The sequence below is a fragment of the Humulus lupulus genome, chromosome 9, assembly GCF_963169125.1.
Source record: "Humulus lupulus chromosome 9, drHumLupu1.1, whole genome shotgun sequence".
Lineage (NCBI taxonomy): Eukaryota > Viridiplantae > Streptophyta > Magnoliopsida > Rosales > Cannabaceae > Humulus > Humulus lupulus.
The window spans coordinates 173,588,886-173,611,080 of record NC_084801.1 but is presented as its reverse complement, the minus strand read 5'-3'; the positions used below and the strand labels follow the sequence as shown (position 1 = coordinate 173,611,080).

The 22,195-nt window shown below is 38.4% G+C and overlaps 2 protein-coding genes across 2 annotated transcripts; one reads left to right on the top strand and one right to left on the bottom strand.

Moving 5' to 3' along the window:
- Positions 1 to 9,295: 9,295 nt before the first annotated feature.
- On the bottom strand, positions 9,296 to 10,384 carry LOC133800313 (uncharacterized; the record flags this gene model as incomplete). The annotated part of the gene is made up of 1 exon (XM_062238269.1): positions 9,296 to 10,384. A coding segment is annotated over one exon (1,089 nt), but the record flags the coding sequence as incomplete, so codon positions are not given.
- Positions 10,385 to 13,759: 3,375 nt separating this feature from the next.
- Positions 13,760 to 21,912, top strand: LOC133800312 (uncharacterized). The gene is made up of 3 exons (XM_062238268.1): positions 13,760 to 13,776; positions 15,118 to 15,421; positions 21,835 to 21,912. Exons 1-3 carry the CDS (start codon positions 13,760 to 13,762, stop codon positions 21,910 to 21,912), a joined length of 399 nt encoding a protein of 132 aa, XP_062094252.1.
- Positions 21,913 to 22,195: the final 283 nt, after the last annotated feature.

Below are 22,195 nucleotides of genomic sequence, written 5' to 3'. Positions count from 1 at the left end.
TAGTGCATAAAGTAAAGTGTTTTTCAACTTGAACTTTACTATAGTGTAATTATCACAAAATTTGTCGAAAATTAGGTTGCACTAGGCATTGAACCATCTTTTCATGATGACAAATCGGTGATAACACACACACCTTTGCGATGTTCACTTGAGACCTCTATGTCTCGCTGTGCACCGTTAATGCCCATGTGCACTTTCCATTCATGGACGTTCTTGAGAATACTCCCAATTCTCATGAGAGGCGGCACCACCCCTAGGTCCATATAAGTGGAATTCTTACAGTATTTTGTTACCAAAAATACTTGTCTTTACAAGACTGGATTCTATTAAAAAACCTTTCAGTTTTAACCCTCCACTTGGTAACACACAAGTACTCAATATCTCAGATGAGACTTGTTTTGAGTACAACTAATATTCACTTGATTGACTTGTTATTACCTATTGAACCTAACACTAGTTGAATAACTAGTGTTAAGATAGGTTACCATCAAACATGAATCTCTTTAGGGAGTTTAAGTCCCATCCCTCGAGATGATGCAGCCACTAAATCCCTCGTTAGTGGCTTAGTGAAAGGATCCGCCAGATTTTCACTTGTTCTCACATAGGATATTGAGATGACTCCTCTTTGAATCAATTCTCTCACATATCCATGTCTTAGACTGATATGTCTGGACTTCCCATTATACACTCCGCTGTATGCTCTAGCCAATGTCGCTTGGCTATCACAATGTATCGATATAGTAGAAACATTATCTTTGATTAGGGGAATCTTTATCAACAGATCCCTTAACCATTCGGCCTCTTTGCCGGTAGCAGCTAGAGCTATGAACTCTGCTTCCATAGTGGAATGAGATATACAGGTTTGTTTCTTGGAACCCCAAGAAATTGCACCTCCACCAAGTGTGAATACCCAACCAGTTGTGGACAAGTTGTCCCCAAGATTGGATATCCAACTTGCATCTGTATATCCTTCTAAAATCGAAGGAAATTTGGAGTAGTGAAGGCTTAGTCCTTTGGTTTTCTTAAGATAACCTAGGACTCTTACAATTGCCTTCCAGTGATCCACACTTGGATTACTTGTAAACCTACTAAGTTTACTTACCGAAGATGCTATATCAGGTCTAGTACACTGGGCAGCGTACATAAGACTCCCTATAGCACTAGCGTACTCCAATTGAGCCACTGCTCTTCCTTCATTCTTCTCTAGTTTTACACTATGATCGAATGGAGTATTGGCATCTTTAACCTTGAGATGGTTAAATTTGTTCAATACTTTCTCAACATGGTGGGCTTGCCCTAGCACAAAACCCCCCACTATGTTTCTTTACTTTGATACCGAGTATGGTATCAACTTCTCCAAGATCTTTCATCATGAAGATTGATGATAGAAACCTCTTCGTTTCATCTATACCTTTCATGCTATTACTTAGAATAAGCATGTCATCCACATATAAGCAAACAATGATCACATATCCCTTACAAGTTTTGGAATACAAACACTTGTCTCCATTGTTATGTCTAAACCGATTAGACATAATGGCTTGAACAAATTTCTCATGCCATTGCTTAGGAGCTTGTTTCAATCCATATAAAGATTTTACAAATCTACACACTTTATGTTCATATTTTGGTAGGACAAACCCTTCGGGTTGTTCCATATAGACCTCCTCATTGAGGTCACCATTAAGGAATGTCGTTTTGACATCCATTTGATGAACATACAAGTTGTGTATAGAAGCTAAAGCGAACAAGATTCTTATAGAAGTTGTTCTTGCAACAGGCGCATAGGTATCGAAATAATCGATACCCTCTTTTTGCCTAAACCCTTTAGCTACTAATCTAGCTTTAAAGGTTTGGATAGTGCCGTCAGTGTGGTATTTTCTCTTAAATACCCACTTACACCCAATTGACTTAGACCCCGGTGGGAGGTCTACCAATTCCTTAGTGTTATTGGAAAGAATGGAATCCATCTCATCATTGATGGCTTCTTTCCAAAATGCACTATCTCTTGATTGCATAGCTTCTCTATAAGTCTTAGGATCATCCTCAACGAGAAGTACAATAGGAATTTTCCTAATGACTTCCTCTCTATTTCCTTCTACCATGTAGAATGAAATTCGTTGAGAATCTATCTCATCCACTACTAGACTTTTATGATTTTTAAGCCTTTGACTTCTTCTAGGTTCAAAGGGTTGCTTTACATCCTTTGGAGAATTCTCCTCTTGAGAATCAAATTTGGATGTAGAAGCTTGAGAATTATTCTCATTTAACAAATTCTCCTTTAGAGATGTTGAAGCTTGAGAATTGTTGTCACATAACATATTCTCAAAGAATTCAACTTCTCTAAATTCAATCATAATATTAGACTCTAAGTCTAATAGCCTATAAGCTTTACTATTGTTGGCATAACCAACAAAAGCACACTTTATGGCTCTTGAACCTAACTTTGTTCTATTAGGTTCATTTTTCTTGCAATATGCAAGACACCCCCACACTTTGAACTACCCTATGTTGGGTTTTCTTCATTTCCATAACTCATATGGAGATATCTCATTTTTCTTCATCGGTATTCGATTAAGAATGTGACAAGCGGTTAAAAGCGCTTCACCCCATAAGTTGAAGTTCAACTTAGAAAACACCAACATAGAATGTTAGGAAAATATAAATTGCCTCAATGGAAATGGTAAGAAAATGTTACAACTCTATGCAAAATATTACAATAGACAAGGTTGATTAAATAAAGTGTTACAACTCTATAACTGAAAATACAAATAAAACAAAGGAAATGAAGAAGATGATGATGAAGAAGAGAATAGTGAGAATACAACTATAAGCAAAAGATTACAAGTAAAATAAAGTGTTTAGACCAAAAGAAAAGATTACAACTCTTAAACAAAATATACAAGTAAATAGAACAAGAGAATAAGAAGAAAGGCAATAGAATAAAAAGAAGAACAGAAACATAAACATAAACAAACTCTCACTTGCACAACCTAAGTGAAGAGGATTGGGGATCACCAACTTGAACAAGGTTTAAAACCTTTGTCCAAAAGCTTATTTCCCCCTAACTCAAGCACTAAGGGATCTGTCTCAGATATTGGAAAAGCTTTCTGGAATTATCAAGCATCAAGGTGTTTCTAGCCAAGTGCTCTAGTGGATAGAAAAGTTGTGTCTTTCAAGTGAGCTATAGGCTCCTATTTATAGAGTTTAGAGACACCCTTTGAATTTCAAATTCCACCAACCCCCATGGCTGTTACCAATGTTTAATTGGATTAATATGAAATTATAAATGAGATTTGGGAGTTATTTGGGTTTTTTGAGCCGTTCAACAAATATTGAAAAAACTGAAAATTGGTCAGTTTTTTAGCCTGTGGCTTCGACCAAAGACATTGGTGGCCGCGGCCACTGGTCTCTGTCCCACAGGCCGCGGCCACTGAATGTTGGTGGCCGCGGTCACTGACCAATTTCAGCACAAAAAATTGTGTTGTTTTTCCAAACGGTTCCAAACCCTCCCAAATGATTTTGTAACTCCCAAAACACATTATTGGGGTTAAAATCATATCTCGAACAACCATATCACATATAGCTTTATGAAATTCATATCAATATTGTGTAACAATAATTTTACACAATAAAGGGTAATATTTGGAAGTTACAAATTTGTAACACCAAATATGTTACATTATTTGGATATATCTCATATATCTAAATATTGTAACTCTCTATTATATGTTACAATATGTGACACACTTTGTCACATTTATTTAATCTAAAACATTATATTATAATATAATATAATTTTATATTATATTATAAAATAATATAACAGTCACTACATTCCTCAGTCCTTCAAACATGAGATTTTCTAAAATAAAGTTGGTCATGTAAAGATGGATTTGAACTCACTACCGAGTACATCAAGCCTTTGGCTGAAACTGGTATGATGGAAGAACTCAAATTTCCCCCCAAAGAAGTATAAAGATATACTTGACGAAAGAGTCTAGTTAAAATTTTATGCTAGCCGTCTAAGTCCAGAGTGTCAAAAATTGCATCAAGAACAAAAATCACGTGCATTACAACAGAAGTCAAGGCATCGAACATCTCATAGAGGAATGTCTAATATAAGAGAAGATTTGGTAAGTATAATTGATATTAAAGTTTAAATAATGGATGATATTATCACAATATATAACTTTAAATATCTTGTACGTTGTAGAAAAAAGAATGAGATATTCAAAATTCGGAGCAGTATGATGTTTCTCTTAGATCATGTGAAAAGAATAAACTTCTCGTGACAAACTTTGACCGACAAATTTCCAATAAGATGGTAAGTGTTCTATGGTATTATAACATATTGGTTTTATTTATATAAACTAATTTGGCTAAACAACATCTTGAATAGGGGGAGCTCAAAGAAAAATTGAGTCGTGGTGAAATTACAACTCAGGGTCGGGATGACATCTTGACTCAAGCATTAGAGACATCAGAACACTCAGGTCGTGTTCGAGCTGGCGGGTATGATATTTCATAATAGTTGTTATCTTTTAAGAATTATTTAGCTTGATTTATTGATTGACTTGGTTGATTATTTTGTAGGTTAACTGTAAAAGTGTCAAAAGTCTTTGGAAAAAACTAAGGAAAATGACAGCAAAAGAGGAGATTGCTCGGCTAAAAGCTGAGATTGAAGAGCTAAAGAGACATAAATCTACAATAGAAGATAAATTAGCTCAAAATGAGGAATACAATGAGGAAAACGATGATGAGGAATACTATGATGAAGGAAAATATTATGAGAATCCAAACGATAATGAAGGGCAATGTTATGAGAACCCAAATGATGAAGTGTATCAACCTGCCACCTACGATGAATATGATTATTTTCATCAAGTCTATCCACCTGTCCCCCAAATCGCAGAGCAATTCTTTGGTGAATTCTATTAGCCTGTCAACCAAACCACAAAGGATCCTTTTGATGAATATTGTAATGACTCAACTACTCTAGACTTTGGACCATTACTAACTTCTATACTAATCTTACGAAAACATACATTTGAGATAACATATCTTTATTTCAGAACTGTAAGGTAAAGGTTCAAAACTATATAAAATTCATAAGTAAGACATTGGGATCCCATTATTTGAAACAAAACATAACTTTGGCATAATGAAAACTTAATTAAAACTTATTACAACCAATTGCGGAAAAATACATAGAAAACCATAATCAAAGAGACTTCATCCTCGAATCGAACGTTCGGTCCATTGATTCCATCCCGCCTCAATACACATCCCCGAGCTTCCAAGAACCTTTTTTCGCCACCTAAGTTATTTTCTTGCACATATAACATAAGGGAGTGAGCCTAATGCCCAACAAGGAAAACCTAACACGTAAACCATATACATAAAATTCATAATGCAACATATAATAAAGCGTATCATAAACATATGTCACACATATTATAATGGCCATTATTACTTGGGGCTCGCAAACTAAACAAGTCATATGCCCATTAGATTTGTGGGGATTGCTAGCTAAGCAAGTCATATGCCCATAAATTTATTGGGGCTTGTTAGTTATACAAGTCAACTGCCCAAGTCTACAACATACATAACATAACACATAAATCATAAGATAACATATAGCATAACATATAATATCCTATCCTATTTTCCTTACCAAATATACTAGGATATGTGAACAGGTTTGGGACCTTGGGTCACTCCTAAAAACCATCAAAGGAAGGTGAGTATACTTAAAGAAAAAGGGATGAAAATAATGAAAGAACTATACCATCGAAAGATACTTACCAAGAACCTTATGTTCAAAATCTTAGATTTCCTAACCAAGAATAAAGAATGAAGTTAGGATGTTGAGTAGAAAACTATAAGAACTTAAGGAAAACAATACCAAAATGAACTAGAGTTTGGAATAACTTGAATGCTTCTATGACCGATCTAAACCTTGAACCGAAATGTGTTATTGTGACAGTCAGAATCCCGTGATCCGTAAGGGGAAAGATCTGGTAAGCTGTGCAATCCCCCACCGCCTAGGGAAGGTCAAGTGTGATGATTCTAAGACTGTGTAGGTATGGGACTACACAGTTGAAGATGGCTTAAATGGATTGATGGGTACTACCTATATCAACAAGATGCATCTTCTTTTCGGTAGCCCATCACTTGAGAACTCCAAAGTTAAGTGTGCTTGACCTGGGGTAATCTAGGGATGGGTGACCTCCTGGGAAGTTTTCTTAGGAAGCATGTGTATGAGGACAAAGCATGCTGAAAAGACTCGTGTTGTTTTGTAGGGCCAGTCGTCATTCCAGAAAGCAGCCATAGTGACATGGGGCGTCACAGTTATAAACCTTACTTCCCAAGTGTTTGGTAAGCTTATAATGATTAAGCTTATAATCCCCAACCCAAGTGTTTAAGCACTCAAAAATAACTTAGCAGCTTGCAGCCTCTGAACTTAGCTTGATGAATAAATAAATGGCTAGGTACTAGGTCCTATTTATAGAGTTCAAGAATGAAAAGATCTTCATTTAACTTGAATAAAATAATGGCTTTTTAAGTGAAAAATATTTGAATTATCGTTCAACAGAGGCTGAAGACTCGGTCAGAAAGATGCTGGACGTATCAAGAGGTTAAAGATTAAAATGAGAACGTTTTCAAAAACATTCAAAAATATATCAAAGGAGCCGATATATCGCCCCTAGTAGGCGATATATCGCCTGGGCCAGTATGCCCGAGGCTCGTCGAGGTGATCGTGCGAAGTTACGTGTTTTTCGTATCCCTGTATTGCGATATATCGACATATGCTGAATATTTAAACACGAAATTGCACATTTTCAGCCTAATTTGAATTGAGTAAACAGCCTTGACTAAGTCCTCTAACGATTTCAAAGCTGCTGACAGACCCTAGGATATTCAAATATTACTCTTAATAAACTTATTCCTTAGAAATACTTAATTATCATCAAACATACACATGACAAGTGTTACTTTCTTATTGGGTCTATCTAAACCTTATAATATAATAAATATCACCATCAATATCAGTCATATTAATCAAACCTTAGGTTAAAATTAAAATTCTTAAACTATAGGTTAAACTTAGAAAATCTACAAGTGTTACTACGAGTGTCCAATTAAATCCTGGTCTGAACCAAAATCTACAGTCATAAAAATACTACTACTATTACTATTATTACTATTATCTAACTTGCTAAGTAAAGTTCTTGGACTCTACAAAGATGACCGGTCAATTTATGAGTCCTTGCCACCACCGAGCTATGAAGCGAAATTGTGTTATAATAATATTGACAATGTAGTGGCTAAGGGCATCATCATTGTACCAAACTTGGGTAGTCAAATGACTATCCATGGAACTATACTCAATGATTCAGTTGTGAGGGTTTGGCTTATATATGTCCTACAAGAAGAAGTTGAGATCCAAATTCTCTTTGGTAACATACGATATGTTGGGGAAGCACAAGACACATTCCTTCCTTGGCCAAAACATTTAATCGTGACTGATCATGTATAAAATTATTTGCTCAAATGTTTAAATTCTATTTGTACATGTGTGCATTGTATTGATATGTTAAATGATATTATGTAGGGTCCATCGACATCCAAACGCAAATCCATATCACCAAGCCCACATTTATCATCAGTTGGATCTCATATAATTTTCCCCGCTGAAGGAGCTCAATCAGAACCTTCAAAATGGTTAACTGATGATGAATTGAAGAGAATTGATGTTAGTCTAAAATTTATAGTAAGGGAGTACTATTCCATTAAAGGATCAGAAGGAGTTGTACAAGTTCCCGTTGACCCGGAGTTTATAGAAGATTGTGAGGTTATCTTTATCACATCGGAAGACGTTTATCAAGCAGCCTCCATGGATAATATTGGATCCTCAACTATGCTATTTGGTATGAGGTATGTATCAATTCAACTTGAACTCAATCTATTTTGTGATAACAAATTGTTAAACGAGTTTGAATATATTAGATATGCATCCGTAGTGAAGTAGGTACTGAGATGAAGTTGTGTGCTGCGGAGATAACATAAGGTTGAGAACATGTGTGTCTTAGTGAAGTAGGTTCTGTGAATTGTGTGTGCTGCAGTGCTTTATGGATGAAATTGTGTATGTTGATTATTGTGTTTTGTTTGAATTGAATTTATAGGTACTAATAATCTGAGATATGATATAGAAAACAGAGGAAACTCTGCCCAATTTTTTTTGATGATATGTTATATTATTAATTGAAAATATTTTTGAATATGTAATATGGGTGATTGATTCTACAAATGTATTTGGGAAAGCATGGACCCAAATTCACGACAGCCACACAAATTTTTTGACACCGAATATCTTTCTATTGGAAATGATGATAGTATAAATAATAAGGTGAATCTTATAGCTAAATGGATGATGACTATGGATAGACGAGGCCAAGTATATTTCATTCCTTAGATTGTTAAGTAAGAACAAACTACCTAAAATATTACCACCACTATCTTTGTTTTTTAATCATATAATAATTATACTTTATTATTGTTTTAGCCGACATTGGATGTTGGTGCTCGTGATGATGCGGGGGACGACCATAATTCTAGACCCAGTGAAAAATCATAAAACTCCACTACTACTACTGCTATTGATACTGCTACTGCTACTGCTACTAATACTACTGTTGCTGCTGCTGCTACTGCTGCTGCTGCTGCTGCTGCTAATACTGCTGCTGCTGCTGCTGCTGCTGCTGCTGCTGCTGCTGCTGCTGCTGCTGCTGCTGCTGCTGCTGCTGCCAGTGCCATTGCTATTGCTAGTGCCAGTGCCATTGCTGCTACTGCTACTCCTACTACCACTGATGCTGCTGCTACTGCTGCTACTGCTACTACTGCTACTGCTCCTAATTCTACTCCTACTACTACTCCTACTACTACTACTACTACTACTGCTGCTGCTGCTGCTGCTACTGCTACTACTACTGATGCTGCTGCTGTTGTTGCTGCTACTGCTACTGCTACTACTGTTGCTGCTGCTGCTACTACTGCTACAACTACTACTGCTACTGCTACTGCCATTGCCACTGCCACTGCTGCTACTACTCATACTACTATAGCTGCTGCTGCTACTACTACTTCTGCTGCTACTGCTACTACCACTGCTACTGCTACTGCTACTGCTAGTGCCACTGCCACTCCTGCTGCTGCTGCTGCTACTACTACTACTACTACTACTACTAGTGTTGCTATTGCTGCTGCTACTACTACGCTTAATACTACTACTGCTGCTGCTGCTGCCACTGCCACTGCTGCTACTACTCCTACTACTATTGTTGTTACTGCTACTGCTACTCCTGCTGCTACTGTTACTGCTACTGCCACTACTACTACTACTGCTACTGCCACTACCACTGCTGTTGCTGCTACTGCTACTACTGCTACTACTACTGCCACTGCCACTGCCACTGCTACTGCCAATGCCACTGCTGCTATTACTCCTACTACTGGTGCTGCTGCTGCTGCTACTGCTACTACTACTACTACTACTACTGCTACTGCTACTGCTACTGCTACTGCTACTGCTACTGCTACTGCTACTGCTACTGCTACTGCTACTGCTACTGCTACTGCTACTGCTACTGCTACTACTACTGCTACTACTGCTACTGCTGCTGCTGCTGCTGCTGCTGCTGCTGCTGCTGCTGCTGCTACTACTACTACTACTACTACTACTACTACTACTACTGTTGCTGCTGCTGCTACTACTACTACTACTACTACTACTGCTGTTGCTGCTGGTGCTACTACTACTGCTACTCCTACTGCTACTGCCACTGCCACTGCCACTGCCACTGCCACTGCTGCTGCCACTGCCACTGCTGCTACTACTCCTACTACTATTGCTGCTACTGCTACTACTATTGCTACGCCTGCTGCTACTGCTACTGCCACTACTACTGCTACTGCCACTGCCATTGCTATTGCTAGTGCCAGTGCCATTGCTGCTACTGCTACTCCTACTACCACTGATGCTGCTGCTACTGCTACTACTGCTACTGCTCCTAATTCTACTCCTACTACTACTCCTACTACTACTACTACTACTACTACTGCTGCTGCTGCTGCTACTGCTACTACTACTGATGCTGCTGCTGTTGTTGCTGCTACTGCTACTGCTACTACTGTTGCTGCTGCTGCTACTACTGCTACAACTACTACTGCTACTGCTACTGCCATTGCCACTGCCACTGCTGCTACTACTCATACTACTATAGCTGCTGCTGCTACTACTACTTCTGCTGCTACTGCTACTACCACTGCTACTGCTACTGCTACTGCTAGTGCCACTGCCACTCCTGCTGCTGCTGCTGCTACTACTACTACTACTACTACTACTAGTGTTGCTATTGCTGCTGCTACTACTACGCTTAATACTACTACTGCTGCTGCTGCTGCCACTGCCACTGCTGCTACTACTCCTACTACTATTGTTGTTACTGCTACTGCTACTCCTGCTGCTACTGTTACTGCTACTGCCACTACTACTACTACTGCTACTGCCACTACCACTGCTGTTGCTGCTACTGCTACTACTGCTACTACTACTGCCACTGCCACTGCCACTGCTACTGCCAATGCCACTGCTGCTATTACTCCTACTACTGGTGCTGCTGCTGCTGCTACTGCTACTACTACTACTACTACTACTACTACTACTACTACTACTACTACTACTACTACTACTACTACTACTACTACTACTACAACTACAACTAGTGTTGTTGTTGCTGTTGCTACTACTACGCTTAATACTACTACTGCTGCTGCTGCCACTACTACTGCCACTGCCACTGCCACTGCTGCTACTACTCCTACTACTATTGATGTTACTGCTACTGCTACTCCTGCTGCTGCTGCTACTGCTACTGCCACTGCTACTACTACTGCTACTGCCACTACCACTGCTGCTGCTACTGTTACTACTGCTACTGCCACTGCCACTGCCACTGCTGCTGCTGCTGCTAGTGCTACTACTGCTACTACTACGCTTAATACTACTACTGCTGCTGCTGCTGCCACTGCTACTACTTGCTGCTACTGCTACTACTACTGCTACTGTTACTGCTACTTGCTGCTACTGCTACTGCCACTGCTACTACTACTGCTACTGCCACTACCACTGCTGCTGCTGCTACTGTTACTACTGCTACTGCCACTGCCACTGCCACTGCCACTGCTGCTGCTGCTGCTAGTGCTACTACTGCTACTACTACGCTTAATACTACTACTACTGCTGCTGCTGCTGCCACTGCTACTACTTGCTGCTACTGCTACTACTACTGCTACTGTTACTGCTACTTGCTGCTACTGCTACTGCCACTGCCACTGCCACTGCCACTGCCACTACCACTACCACTGCTGCTGCTGCAGCTACTACTACTGCTACTATTGCTGCTACTGCTGCTACTACTCCTACTGCTACTGCTCCTGCTGTTGCTGCTGCTGCTGCTGCTACTGCTCCTGCTCTTGCTCTACTGTTGCTGCTACTACTACTGCTACTGCTACTGCTACTACTGCTACTGCTGCTGCTGCTGCTACTGCTATTGCTACTGCTGCTATTGCTACTGCTCCTGCTCTATTGCTTCTGCTACTGCTCCTGCTGCTGCTACTGCTACTGCTCCTGCTCTACTGCTGCTGCTCATGTTGCTGTTACTGCTGCTACTGTTGCTCCTGCTCCTGCTGCTACTGCTGCTGCTGCTACTGCTCCTGCTCCTGCTCCTGCTGCTGCTGCCACTGCTACTACTATGCTTAATACTACTACTGCTGCTGCTGCTGCCACTGCTACTGCCACTGCTGCTACTACTCCTACTACTATTGTTGTTACTGCTACTGCTATTCTTGCTGCTACTGCTACTGCTACTGCCACTACTACTGCTACTGCTACTGCTACTGCTGCTGCTATGCTTAATACTACTACTGTTGTTGCTGCTGCCACTGCTACTACTACGCTTAATACTACTACTGCTGCTGCCACTGCTACTGCCACTGCCACTGCTGCTACTACTCATACTACTATTGTTGTTACTGCTACTGCTACTGCTACTGCCACTACCACTGCTGCTACTGCTACTGCCACTACCACTGCTGCTGCTACTGCTACTGCTACTCCTGCTGCTACTGTCACTGCTACTGCTACTGCCACTACCACTGCTGCTGCTGCTGCCACTACCACTACTGCTGCTGCTACTACTACTGCTACTGCTACTGCTACTGCTACTACTGCTACTGCTATACTACTACTACTCCTACTACTGCTACTGCTACTGCTACTGCTATACTACTACTACTACTACTCCTACTACTTCTACTGCTACTGCTACTGCTATACTACTACTACTCCTGCTCCTGCTACTGCTACTGCCTACTGCTACTGCTACTACTACTACTGCTACTGCCACTGCTACTGCCACTGCCACTGCTACTGTCGGTGCCGCTGCCGCTGCTGCTGCTTCTGCCGCTGCTGCTGCTGCTGCTGCTACTGCTTCTACTACTGCTACTATTACTATTACTTGGGTAATGGAAATTAATATTTGGTGATAAATTTGAAGTTAGTAAGATTAGGGGGAAATTCTGGAAGTTTTGACTATAATGTCCCCGGGGGTGTTTTCAGGACCTCGAGCATTAGGTTAACCTTTTAAGAAAATAAAAAGAACGTTCTATACGTTCTCTCTCCCTAAAGTTCCCTTTTCGTCTCCCGATCGCGTTTTCAAAGATAACTTGAGTTCTAGGACTCGGATTCAAGTGAGGATCGAGGCATAGCAATCCTACGGAGAGTTAGAAGCTTATTACCCGAAGGATTTAGTTGGAAACAACTCAATTGGAGGTAATTCAAGTTTAAGTTTTTAATAGTTTTTAAGCTTGAATTGGATTTTGTGAATCGTTGAGTTTTTAGTTCGTTTGAGCCTCAGGTTTTGGTGGTTTTGGACCATTGGGGAGTTTGGGAACTTTGATTTGATGATTGGGAATGTTTAGACATGTTTTTGGGAGGTTTTAAAAGGTTAAAAACGAAGAAAAATGGCTGCCCCGAAGTTGGGCTGCGGCCCTGTTCTTGGGCGCCGCGGCCCTTGCTCGATGAAGCAGGTGCCCTGTTTTGCTCTTGCTGGGCGCCGCGGCGCTTGCCTCTGGTTGTGCTGGGGGCCGCGGCTTAAGGTTCTAGGGTCGCGGCTTAAGGTTCTAGGGCCGCGGCTCAGGCAAGCTTTTGAGCCCGTTTGGGTGTTTTGACCCCGGGAACATGGTTTTAGGCCTCGGGATCATTCTTACTACCCGGATTAGTGATGATTGATGTCTTGGAGGCTAAGTTTTAGTTCAAGGATGGGTTTTAGAACTTGAACTCATTGGATCACCATTTGTGGTTGTGACTAGGTTTTCACTAGAGGCTTGGAATCGGGATCATGCTTGTGGCTCATTTGTTGGTAACCTGTGCTTGGACCGAAGGTAAGAAAACGGCACCCCATGTGTGACATGCATGGCTATTTATGATGCATGTTGGATGTTTAAATGTAAACATTGATAGCATAATGAATGCTTGGCGACTTTGCCCATTTGCATATGATTATTGTTGAGGCATGCTGGATGATTATGTGTGATGCATGTGATGCACGAGAAACATGTGATTAGGGCATGCCATGAATGATGAATATGGGATTGGTCAGAGCTTGAGTCTCTGTGTTTGTGCTTGATCAATATTATGCTCACAACTATTAGGTAAGCATGCTGAATGTTCTACTTTTGGATGAATGACATATTGATAGCATTGCTTACTTGTGCATGGCACTGACCAATTAGTCAGAATTGGCAAAGGTGTTAGTATCAACTGTGAAGCTGTGACTAGTTCGGTAGTGGTACTAGGCACTGGTCACATTGTGCTGACTCACTAGTCAGGACGACCTTAGCGTGTTCAACGCAAGCCATGTCAATTAGACCTAATTGACCTTCTGCATTGAATGACTCAAAGAGCATTAATGCAGGACCAACCTCAACTTTGATGAATATAAACAAGCGCTTATCTAGCCAAAGGCTAGTCATTTAGAGTCAGGCCTAGCGAGCCCCATGACTGTTAGGTCACATGGCTATGGGCACCGGCCCTCAGTGACATGCTTGTCAGTCACTCATTTGATAAGAGCCATTGCAGGAAAGCCTAGGTAACGATTTCGTTACACGGCTATGGGCACTGGGCCCCTAGTGACTTGTTTGTCAGTCACTCAGTATGGTTTAACAGGACCTCAAAGTGATATTCACTCATCTGATTAGAGTTATGAGCTCTGTATGATCATTTTGATCATCATATGCATGGCTTTGGGCACTGAGGCCCTAGTGACTTGCTTGTTGGTCACTCAGCATGGTTTACCAGAACCTCAAGTGTTGAGACACTCATCTGATTAGGATTGACTTGATGGTCATCCAATCAGAAGGGCAGGATTTCTTATCTGAGCCCCTAGTGACTTGTTTGGCAGTCACTCAGCATGGTTTACCAGAACATCAAGTGTTGCGACACTCATCTGATTAGGATGGACTTGATAGTCCTCCAATCAGAAGGGCAGGATCTCTTATCCTGGATACCCCATCCTTGTTTGAATTCATTTGCATGCTCGAATAAAGCTATGTTTTCTAGGCATGCCAAATATGATTTGATATCATGATATGACTGTTCATGAGCATATGAGTTTTCTTGCTGGGCTTCGGCTCACGGGTGCTTTGTGGTGCAGGTAAAGGCAAAAGGAAGCTGGACCATCCTTGAGTTGGAGAGCTTAGGTGATGACGTGTACATATGCGACTGCTCGACCAATACTTGGGCGAGGTTTGAAAGAGGAACTAGGGTTAAACCCTGTTTTGCTGCTTAGAACGACCTGTTGTAAATATTTTCTTGTAATAGACTCTGAAATTATATTTTTGGGATCCCAATGTATATAGTAAACGTTCTAGTGAAACGTTATATCTTAACCAAAGTTTTTAATCACTAAACCGCTAATCATACTTAGTTACATGTTTTTGGCCAAATGACTCGATTAGCAAGTTTAGCACTGTTTGTAATGTGCTCTGTAGCAGTCCTGGAGTTGGGGCGTTACACTACTACTACGCTGCTGCTGCTGCCACTGTCGCTGTTGCCGCTGCCGTTACTACTGTTGCCGCTACTGCTGCTGCTGCCATTGTTGCTGCTGCTGTTGCCACTGTCGCTGCTGCCCCTGTTGTTGTTGCCACTGCTGCCGCTACCGCCGCTGCTGCTACTGCCAGCGCCGCTGCTGCTACTGCTGGCGCCGCTGCCGCTACTGCTGGCGCCGCTGCTGCTGTTGCAGCTGTTGCCGATGCTGCTGCAGCCATTGTTGTTGCCGCTGCTGCTGCTACTGCTGCTGTTGCCGCTGCTGCTGCCGCTATTGTTGCTGCTGCTGCTGCCGCTGCCACTACCACTGCCGCTGCCGCTACCACTACCACTACCGCTGCCATTGCCGCTACCACTGCTGGAGGACACGGGTCACGGCACGCCTCGCTTGTCCATTTTCCCTTTGTCTTTACCTCTACCACGTAGCACCCGTGAGCCAAGACCTAGCAAGAAAACCATAACAACAAGTATAGATAGCAACAAGAGCATATAATCAACTTTAATCCAACCAGTTCAACTAATCAGTAGAATGCAGGTATAACGCTAGACAACGATAAACATATACTTGTAACATATATTTTGATCAGTAATACAAGCAATTAGGTATTGGCGCCCTTAGGCCGAGCCCTCTGGTTATTTAGTTGATCCCGACTCACTTAGGCCGAGTTGCGTTCAGTACGCTTATCATCAACCCCGACACCCTTAGGTCATACTTTCATATTGCATACAACAGTCGTACAATTACACAATACATATATTCAAAGACAGGGAATCTTAGTCCCAAACACAACCACATGGGTGCAGTTATCTTACCTCGAATTCTGAGTGATAAATAAAGAGCGGTCCCGAGCATGATCCTCAGTCCTGAGCCTTAACGATAATCCTAGTCACAATTAGCAATGGATAACTATCAATCTCTAATCCAAATAAATACATTGGAAACAAATACTAGCCTCTGGGACCTTGAATTCTACTAACCAAGTAGTAGAATTCATCCCGAGCACTTTAGTTTGAATCCTCGAGCCTCCCCGAGCCTAAAAACCTTGGCTGCCCTTTATTTTCTATTTAGGGCCACATTTTTCCCTTAAGGGTCGTGGCCTTCCCCTTAGATAGAGGCCACGCCCTCCCTGCTGGAGGACACGGGTCGCGACTTGCACCCCCTAGGTCACTGCGCGCCTAGCAGAGGCATCATAGCCTCTTCAAGCACGCGAGCCGCGACGCCTGAAGAACAGGGCTGTGGCCCGAGGCCCCAATCCTAGAAATTCCACTTTTTCCAATGTTTCTCCTCAAGTCTAAACCTTAAAATTCAACCCCAATGAACAACCAAACTCAGAATTGAACCCAGAAAACTTATCATTATTTCCCAACCATCACAACTAACCTATAACAATTTTCTTACACCCATCAAACACCCAAAACCAGCTTGGAATCCACTTTCATGTAACCTCTAAATTCAAAAAACAATACAATAGAATTCAATAATTAAAAGTTAGATTCTTACCCTAATTCGTAGCTTGAATCCCCCAGCTAAACTCTGTCTACTTCAAGCCTTAAATCTCAGCTTAATTTCCCTAAGTGTTCTCCTTCAATTCTCCAAATTTTACTTAAGTTCCAGAGAGAGAGAGAGAGAGCAAGAACGTGTGGGAGAAGAGGGAGAGGGATCTGTGTGTTTTAGGAATGAACAGGTGGGTTCTGGTTAGGCCTAGAACCTACTGAGTTAATCTCTTAACCCCAAAAAGACCAGATTGCCCCTTAAGCTAACTCATCCCTTTTTTATTGTCCTTAAGGGTAAAACGGCCATTAATCCTGATTCCAGCTAATTTCTTGAGTCATCTTACAAAATCTCAATTAATCCTGTCATGTCCAAATAACTATCTGTTACTCATTAAATACCCCAAATATACATTAAACTTCCCAAAATACCCCTAGGCTCCCCCGAGCCGAGTATTAAACCCCGCTGTGACTATTTCGCTAATCCACTTACTAGGATCGTCTCGAGCCGTATACTAAAAATATATCCACATAATAATGTGGTCTCAACCATATATCACATATAATCATATTTATGCCCTTAGCGGGCCAAAATTACAAATATGCCCTTATAAACAATAAATGGCTCACATGCATATCTAATACTCATAAACATGCATATAATATATTCACATCATCATATATATCATGCATGCCACATAGTCATGCATTTAAATCACATAATCAAATACTTTTCCGCCATGCTAACCCAAGTACTAAATCCTATTAGCATTTTTGGGTCGTTACAAAAATATTTTGTTTTCTTTGTCTTTTGGGGCATAATATTAGATATGGTTGTAATAAATTTGGCCAATTTAATAATGAAATTTCCCTTAATCATGTTGATGAGTTTAGACACTTCATGTTTGAACAAAATACAAGCCCACTAAAACATTGGAACAAGAACTATCAACAGTTTTTATCGCATGACCACTTACGTAGTAGTGTATTGATCATTGGAATACAGCTTGCCACATCTGTCTAGAGAATTCAACCATTGTTATAATGATCATTTTCTATATATGGTGTTCAAGAACCCCACTTCACACTTGTGTTAGTGATGTATTAGTCTAGTTTGACTTTGAATATATATATATATATATATATAGATATATACACACATATGTATATGTATATGACAAAGAATCATGAGTCACCTAGTATCGGTACTATATGAGATTGTTATCAAGTAAAACAGAAAAGAGTTGAAGTTAACATTACATCATCATTATTATTATTTCAAAATATACAAAATAATATAAATAGAAACATTAATTAGTTCAAAAATGATACAAAACAATGCAAACCCAACCTAAATTATAAAAATAAATTCTAATAATTCATAGGAGACCAACATAAATTATAATAATCCAACCTAAATTATAAAGATTAGTCTTAATAATTTAGAGGAGTACAACATAAATTATAATAATCTAACCTAAATTATAAAGATAAGTCTTAATAATTTATAGGAGTCCAGCATTGTAATGACCCACTAATCTAGACTTTTTGGACCATTAACGAAACTATACATAAACTTACATTTTTACGAAAATACCATAATTTTATTGAGTAACTTGTAAAATAAGAGTTAAATAAATACTAAGAAGGATATGGGATCCCATTGTCTTTAAAAACAAAACATGATTTAAATGAAAGGAATTACATAAGAAATGCGGAAAATACATATAAAACCATAAAAGATAAAATGAGACTACATCCTCGAATCGAATAACGCTCGACCCCTTGACTCCATTCACCGTCGATACACATCCTCTAAGCGTCACGAATCTTACCGCCTCTAAAGCTATTTTCCTGCACATAAAACAAAAAAGAATGAGTCTAATGGCCAGCAAGGAAAATCTAACACATAGTCATACACATAAATTTCATAATAAACGTAACGACATATCATAACACTTAATACAAACACTTATTATAATGACCATTATTACTTGGGGTCCCATAGACTAAACAAGCTTATGCCCATGAGATTAGTGGGGTCCTACTAGCTAAGTAGGCATATGCCCATAATCTTTTTGGGGTCGTATTAGTCAAATAGGGCATAAGCCCAAGCCTACAAACATACACATTCATAACATATTCATAACATATCATATTTCATAACATAACACATAAACAATACACATATAGATTCTATCCTATTTTCCTTACCAAAGTTACCGGGATATGATGGACTGAGTTGGGACTTTCGGAACACTCCTAAAACCATGTGAGAAAGAGTGAGTCTTATGAAGAAGAAGAAATGAAAATGAATAGGAAGACTAAACCATTGAGAAATATGCTTACCACAACTTATGTGCTTAAGAACTTGGATTCCCTAACCAAAATAAGAATGAGGTTAGGGGACTGAGTAGAAGGCTTTGAGAAAGAAAATAACATGAAACAAATGAAATAGAGTTTCGGGTTTACCTCAAAGACTTGCAAGACCAATCTAACCACAACCGAAATACCAAAAAACCTTACTTCCCAAAGTGTTTGATAAGCTAAAGATGATTAAGCTTATGACTTTCCCACCCAAGTGTTTAACTCTCACACTCTCCTAGCACTTGCAGCTTCTGAACTTAGAGCAAAAGGTGAATAATGGCTGGGTACTAGGTCCTATTTATAGAGTTTGGGAATGAAAGTATCTTGATTTTACTTGAATAAAAATAATGGCTTTTTAGGTGAAAATAATTTGAATAATCGTTCAGCAGAGGCTGAAGACTCGTTCAAAAGATGCTGGACTTATGAAGGAGTTTGAATGGTTGAAAGGAAAAGAATTCAAAAACGCTTGAACATATGCTGGAGGAGGCGATATAACGCCCCCTATAGGTGATATATCGCCTGGACCATTGTTCCCGAGGCGACCGTGCATCGATTCGTGTTTTCCGTATCTACGTGCTGCGATATATCGCCCCCTATAGCTGCGATATATCGGCACACGCTGAATATTTAAACACGAAATTACACATTTTTAGCTAAGTTTGAATGGAGTAAACAGCCTTGACTAAGCCCTCAACGTATTCAAAGCTGCTGACTGACCCTATAACATTCAAACTTTACTCCTTTTTAAATTTAATCCTCAAAAATACTTAATCCTTAATCACCATTCATAACATGTGCTTAAAATCCTATTGGTTGATATCTAAACCTTATAGTACAATAAATATAATCCTTAATATCAGTCATATTAATCAACCTTAGGTTAAAATTAATATTCTTAAACTATAAGTTAAACTAAGAAAATCTATAAGTACTACTATGAGTGTCCAAATAATTCCCGGTCTGAACCAAAAATCCACAGTTACAAAGATAATACTATACATACTATAATACTACTAAACAATTAGCTAAGTAAAGTTCTTGGACTCTACAAGCATAAATTATAATAACCCAACCTAAATAGTAAAAATAAATCCTAATAATTTATAGGAGTCCAACATAAATTATATATTTTAAAATTATATAAATATATATGTAGATGGATTGGTTGGATCATTCATTTGGATTGGATTTTTACACCTATACCATCCGTCAACTGACCGATCTAATTGGATCTTCAAAAATTGTATTCAATTTAATTCAATTACAATTGTATATCTAATTTTTTGCAGTCGATTTTAATTGGATTGGTCAATTTGATCAATTTTTTTTATATATTATGCATAACCCTTAATAGAGGCCAGGCATCTATTTAAGCATTCATCATCTCATAGTTCACGTAGAAGAATAAGAAAAATGAGGTTAGATTTTTGTTTCACAAATATATAACCCTATTACATCAAATATGCTAAAAGTTGTATTAAATTTGGCACACAATATAACATGATGCATATTTTACATCACCACAAATGCTATAATTTTTTATTTACTTTTATGTCATTTTAATTATTTTAGTATTATCTTTATCTATCAACATTAAATGTTAGACTATTACTTTATTATTATATTTAACTATCACTAATAAAATATAGAGAAAAATTATTACTTTTTGTATATTTTCAATAAATATCAAATGGACATTAATGAAAGATTGATTTTTGCATCACTGTTTATAATTGTGCATTGGAACATAGTGTTAAAAATTGTGCCAAATATATCACATATTGATTTTTGTGCCAAATATAACACAACATTTACATATCCGATTGAAGATAGTCTAACCTTTAAATAAACTACTTATTCAATTTATATATAAAAAATAAACGCGGTTATTGTTGTTTTGACACTTATATTTTTGTTTTATTAATGGTTGTGTTAGCTATTTTATTATTATATTTTTAGTTTTGATGTTGTTATATTTCAATTATAATGTTGATGACTTGGTGTATTACTATTGAATGATAATGTTTATTTTCTTAATAGTAATTTTTGTTTAATGAAATCTATTTATTATTGCTATTAATTGTTATTATGATTTTGTATTTTTTTTTTTGGTATTCTATTTAATGTTAAAAATTAGGTTAAAGAACAACTAATTAAAATAAATAAACCAATCTAATTACTAATTAAATTGGAGGTTGAAGCTCAATTGAATTGGAATGAATGACAAATTTTAACATTTAATCCTATTTTTCACCACATCCATCAACACATGACTAGCAAATCTGACATAATAAGGACAATTTGTAATAGAGTAATCGATGAAAATGATCTATTTCTTGGAGTTATTTTGTACTTTGACCTAGTTTTAATAATTTTTTGTAAAATAGTATGTCTAAAATTTTGATCAGTTATCTAAAAATTCTAACTAGCTGTTTTAATTTTTCGCCCTGTTTGAAAAATTTGACCACCTATCTCGAGTGTCGGAGGTCCATTTGCAAAAAAAAAATGATTAAAACTATGTCAAAGTGCAAAACTATATAAAAAAATAAATCATTTTGCCAAGGGTTATAAAATTGTGAAAAACCAAAACAATTATTTTCGAATCTTCATATAATGCTAAAAATATCTTCAAAATATTTTTTTTTCTTAAAATTTTTGTATATATTTAAAATAAAAAAGTAATAATCTAGCTAAATATAGACTTTGGATTCCAAAGTTTGGAAAACGAAATATGCACGTACAAAGTAATTACATTTTTTTACCTCGTACAACAATAATTCAAACTATGGCATATTTAAAATTTGTAGTCAGTAAATAGGAGTAACACTACCATAACAGAGGGTAAAAGTAAAAGTGAAAGTGAAAGTGAAAGAGAAAGTTCATAAAAGGACTTTGTACATTAGAGTAATCAATTTCAAGTTGTCAACAATTTAAGAAAGAAAAACAATAGTAATAAATCTATTTTTATTGAATGAACAACTCATAAATTTTTTAAAATATATTTGATCCATCCACTAGCATAATTCAATCACTTGACTCCTTGTTGAAGAATTTGTTCTATCAAGTAGAAGAAAAAATAGAATAAACATTTTCTAACAAAAAGTGAAGTTTATTTATTTTATTTTTATGTTTTTGGGGGCATAATAAATTTGAGTATGGTTGAAATAA

What these genes read in the sequence shown, in the direction of transcription:
- LOC133800312 (XM_062238268.1), top strand. An exon ending in CTGCTGCTGCTACTGCTGCT is followed by an intron (nt 15,422 to 21,834) that starts GTTGCCGCTGCT and finishes TAAAATTTGTAG; the next exon opens with TCAGTAAATAGGAGTAACAC.